At 41.2% G+C, this 5,105-nt stretch overlaps 1 protein-coding gene across 1 annotated transcript in view; it reads left to right on the top strand.

Moving 5' to 3' along the window:
- The first annotated feature begins 1,061 nt into the window (after positions 1-1,061).
- The window catches only part of LOC135558338 (receptor-type tyrosine-protein phosphatase mu-like), a 588,334-nt gene continuing 584,290 nt past the window's right edge, over positions 1,062-5,105 (top strand). Inside the window, exon 1 of the mRNA XM_064992077.1 lies at positions 1,062-1,719. Within this exon, the coding sequence (XP_064848149.1) occupies positions 1,647-1,719 (73 nt within the window). The 5' untranslated portion in view covers positions 1,062-1,646. The remainder of the gene's footprint in view (positions 1,720-5,105) is intronic.

Below are 5,105 nucleotides of genomic sequence, written 5' to 3'. Positions count from 1 at the left end.
TCATCCATAGGAGTATTCATAGGAGATATCAAATCATCCATAGGAGTATTCATAGGGGATATAAAATCATCCATAGGAGTATTCATAGGGGATATCAAATCATCCATAGGAGTATTCATAGGGGATATCAAATCATCCATAGGAGTATTCATAGGGGATATCAAATCATCCATAGGAGTATTCATAGGAGATGTCAAATCATCCATTGGAGTATTCATAGGAGATATCAAATCATCCATAGGAGTATTCATAGGGGATATCAAATCATCCATAGGAGTATTCATAGGGGATATCAAATCATCCATAGGAGTATTCATAGGGGATATCAAATCATCCATAGGAGTATTCATAGGGGATATCAAATCATCCATAGGAGTATTCATAGGAGATGTCAAATCATCCATTGGAGTATTCATAGGAGATATCAAATCATCCATAGGACTATTCATAGGGAATAGTGAGCCATTTGGGAAACAGACAACATGTCATCCAGTGAGTCTAAAGGAGGATCAATACTGTCTTTTAGGCCTATTAATTAAGCACAAACTACTGCTACATGGGAAAAGCTGTGTGTGTGTGATTATTCATGCTATGCCGTGTGGTGCTACATTAGGGTCAAAGGTTACAACATAGAGGATGATCTAATTGGAACAAGGTGAACACAGAGGTTTCAGTTAGTGAATATGAGGGGGGGGGGGCGAATGAGGCTGAGCAGAACATTAAGGTTAGTGTACAGACAACTATTGTATGTTTTTAATATTCTATCTTTTTGGTTTGTTTGCCATCTCCCGTGTCCTTGGCCATGAGACATGTTAGGCTGCTTTCTCACAAACAGACAAGCAGGTAGATAACGTTAGACAGATGCCAAGCTGCGTGACCAGTAATAACATTGAAGAGAAGAAGGAGGAGGGGACAGGGACACCACCCGTTCCCGCGTTACCAGTGAATTCCTCAGCTTTTGCCTGGCGCGTGCCAGCACATTTAGTCATTCAGTCAGAGCTCCAATACACACTCTACCAGAGAGAGAGAGAGAGAGAGAGGAGAGATAGAGGAGAGAGAGAGGGGAGAGAGAGAGAGAGATAGAAGAGAGAGGGGAGAGAGAGATAGAGGGGAGAGAGAGATAAGAGAAAGGAGAGAGAAAGAGAGAGAGAGATAGTGGAGAGAGAAAGGGGAGAGAGAGATAAGAGAAAGGAGAGAGAGAGGAGAGAGATAGGAGAAAGAGAGATAGAGGGAGAGAGGAGAAAGGAGAGAGAGGAGAGAGATAGGAGAGAGAGGAGAAAGAGAGACGGAGAGAGAGAGAGAGAGAGAGGGGAGAAAGAGAAAGAGAGCGGACAGGCAGATAGCTCTCGGGAAACGTAACCACCACTCTCTCTTCCCCGCGTAAAACCAGTCTCTCGATTGCTCTCTCCGACGGTGCCAAGTCTGTTGGAAGTCGACGAGGAGAAACCGTTGGACTCTCACTGAACCAACTGCAAGCAACGAGGGAAAGAGAAGAGGACGACTTGTTAAAATATCATCCGTCGGTTAGATGTAAAGTAGGCTATAGGGGAGGCTGAAATCTAACTTGTGACATACTGAAGAAAATCCGAGTTTCTCTCTCCAGTTAGACCCGCTACCGGGGGTTAACACAACGGCTCCGTGTCGAGATGGATAAAGTTAGACATTGGCTATTAGCTGCTATCAGCTTGTTGTTAACGGTTCGAGGAGAAGCCTATAAAGGTAATACGAAATTATATATATATATTATTTTTTTTAAATTGTAAATGCAACCTGTCTTTCTGTGTTTAAATTTACATCAGGTACACTACGTTGTTACACTGGTTATCGTTCAGATTCTCTGTGTTTACATCGTGTCACACTTGACTTTTCTTTCATTCTTTGAAATCGGTCAAACTATTTATTTTTGACTTGGACCACAACAGTGGTGTTGGATGCGTTGTGTTGAGCGGGTCGACAGTTAAACACGCCAGCCGTAATAACTTGTAATGTGATTAACCTGAAATGATCCTGCCACTTCCAAATGTAAAGGTTTCTATTTCCGTTACTTAGCCTCGTGTTGTTGTCAGGTGAATTGATAACATATTATGGTAACGTCGTCTCGTTTAATAAGACTTCTCTGTGAACTCCACTAGGTATACATTGTTGCGCTATGCACACGCGTAAAGAGTTTCGCTACGCTCGACATTGCGCTATTGATTTCCCAATTCTGCTGTCTGCATTCTCAACTCAATTTATTAATAAATTCAGGCTATACTCTAGAGTCAACCCAAACCCACAAGCATCTGTTTTCAACCAAATCGTGTATTATATATTTATATATTATTTTTTAGGGGGGGGGGGGACAATAATAGTCACGTGAGTTTAGAGATTAGAAAGAGATAAGAACCTACGCAATAAGACACCACATTCAATAACTTAATGAGTTGGTTTCAACATCATCGACATAATAAAATATAGGCTACTTTAACTTTCATATGTTATTGATAACTTGTTGTGAAACAGGTCAATATGAACCGCCGTTCATTCCGTTAGTGGGCAACCGACTTTAGCCCGTGAGTGCTTGACGAAACGGGCAGAATATTGCATTGGGAAGCCACCCAATGCAATACAATACACCAATATATCGTGCGATCAGTGCTAATTGATTTACATTAAAGCACTTTCATTTCTGTTTATTTAAAAACAAATATATATAAATCGTTTTCACTGTGTAGTGAGGGAAGAGAAGTTTTAATGCGTTTACATCTTGCCAAATCACCTGGAATTCATCTGTCTGTGTTTTATGATAAAAAAAGTGATTTATGTTTTATCAGCCAGCCAATAGAAAGCGGACAGTCGTATGTTTCCCGACAACAACAAAAAAACAAGACCTCATTTTTTTTTCATAATTGCGTCACAATGAAGGTTTTCATTACTGTTATTTCAGTAGGTTTAAACAGTGGTAACTTTAGGTCCATGTTTTTTTAATATAGTATCATTGTATAGCCTACTGGTGTAATATGTTGGTGTAATTCAATTCATCTGATGTGATTTTTGTAGTTGTAAAACTTCCCTTTAATGATTAGAGTATATCTTAACATTAATGTCACCTGTTCATTGTGTTAGCCATTCATCCATGGATCACTACTGTAAAGCTCAGTGGAAGTTCCACTTCCCAGCACTATCACATGTAAAATCTATACATTTACATACACAAAAGTACATAAAAGTAAAACAACAAATAACGTTTGTTTTTTCAGGTTCACCCTACTTGCTTTTTAAACAACGCCACACTAATGTCATAATATTACTACCATAGATGTTGTAGAGGTGTAAAATAAAGCTGACAGAAGTTCATTCTAATTGTATGGTAAAAGCTACAGTGTTCTCCCTGCTCCTTTTACCCTGATGGGACTTACAATTGTATTATTCATCTCCTAAAAAGGGGTCATTTGAGCAGTCTGGGCAATAGATCTACTCTGTATGTTAGCAGGATATGATGTTCATTCTGATCAATCACCTTCATGAATAGTAAAATGCAGAGGCCGTGTTTTTAGTAGTGTTTTAATGTCGGCCCTTATCACCTTATTCACAAAAAGCTTTTCACAGAGCGGCAGGTAGCCTAGTGGTTAGAGCGTTGGACTCGTAACCTGAAGGTTGCAAGATCGGTTCCCCACAGCCGACAAGGTAAAAAATCTATTCTTCTGCAGTTAACCCACTGTTCCCCGGGAGGCCTTCACTGAACGTAAGAATTTGTTCATAACTGTCCTAAAATAAAAAGGGTTTATAACGTCACTGGAAAACAATGTGTCTGCAAGTTTTGGACATAGCATGTTGTTATAAGGTTAGAGATAGTACATTTAGTTTAAAGGGAAAGAGAGCAACGAAGCCTGTCAGATTCGTTGTGGTGGGGAGACTGATGCTGTTTGTGTTCTATATGTGAGGCTGTAGTTCCTCGGAGGGCCTGATGGGGGCAGCATGGTACACTTATTAGAGTCATCATCTGTTCTGCACTCAGAGTAAGAAGATCATAACGGCTTGAAGAGTGAGACCACGAGTCAGGTACATCGTGTTAGGTGTTATCTGGTGTGTGGTGAGCAACAACGGTTTCACCTTGGTGAACAATTGTCATTCGGTTGTTTGTTTGAAATCCTGTATTTCTCAGACTGCGGGCATATGGTTAACATTTTCAGTCAAGTTAGATTTTTTTTAAATGCAAACAACTGTGAATGATACACACCAATTGATTTATATCAACATCAGAAAAGGCAAACATTTCAAGACATCCCTCATCAAATGTTTCTGGAGTAATTTCAGTCTTTTTTATGTGAGGTTTATCAGTCTTGACTTGTGGTGTAAATTGGCAGCATGATGAAGGGAGTGTGTGTGTGTGAGTTTCAGTGTGTGTGAGTTTCAGTGTGTGTGTGTGTGTGTGTGAGCTTCAGTGTGTGTGTGTGTGTGTGTGAGCTTCAGTGTGTGTGAGTTTCAGTGTGTGTGAGTTTCAGTGTGTGTGTGTGTGTGTGTGTGAGCTTCAGTGTGTGTGTGTTGGTGTGTTAGGGGGAGATTTATAGACGAGGTGTGCTACGCTCCATGTTCCCCCTGGCACTCAGGTCGTCGATAAATGTGGTTCCTAATTGCATGAGTGTGTGTAAAGATATAAAGTAGGAACTCATCAATCAGAACTCCTCCCCCTTCCCCACTGCATGCATCCTAATACTCTAATGTAGTCTCCTCTCTCCCTCTGGCTGTATCCTAATACTCTAATGTAGTCTCCTCTCTCCTGTCTCCTCTCCCCCTGGCTGCATCCTAATACTCTAATGTAGTCTCCTCTCTCCCCCTGGCTGCATCCTAATACTCTAATGTAGTCTCCTGTCTCCTCTCCCCCTGGCTGCATCCTAATACTCTAATGTAGTCTCCTCTCTCCTGTCTCCTCTCCCTCTGGCTGCATCCTAATACTCTAATGTAGTCTCCTCTCTCCTGTCTCCTCTCCCCCTGGCTGCATCCTAATACTCTAATGTAGTCTCCTCTCTCCTGTCTCCTCTCCCCCTGGCTGCATCCTAATACTCTAATGTAGTCTCCTCTCCCTCTGGCTGTATCCTAATACTCTAATGTAGTCTCCTCTCCCC

This window comes from Oncorhynchus masou, chromosome 17 (genome assembly GCF_036934945.1).
Source record: "Oncorhynchus masou masou isolate Uvic2021 chromosome 17, UVic_Omas_1.1, whole genome shotgun sequence".
NCBI lineage: Eukaryota > Metazoa > Chordata > Actinopteri > Salmoniformes > Salmonidae > Oncorhynchus > Oncorhynchus masou.
Note: the sequence above shows the minus strand (reverse complement) of the source record. Positions and strands in the feature narration are given on the sequence as shown.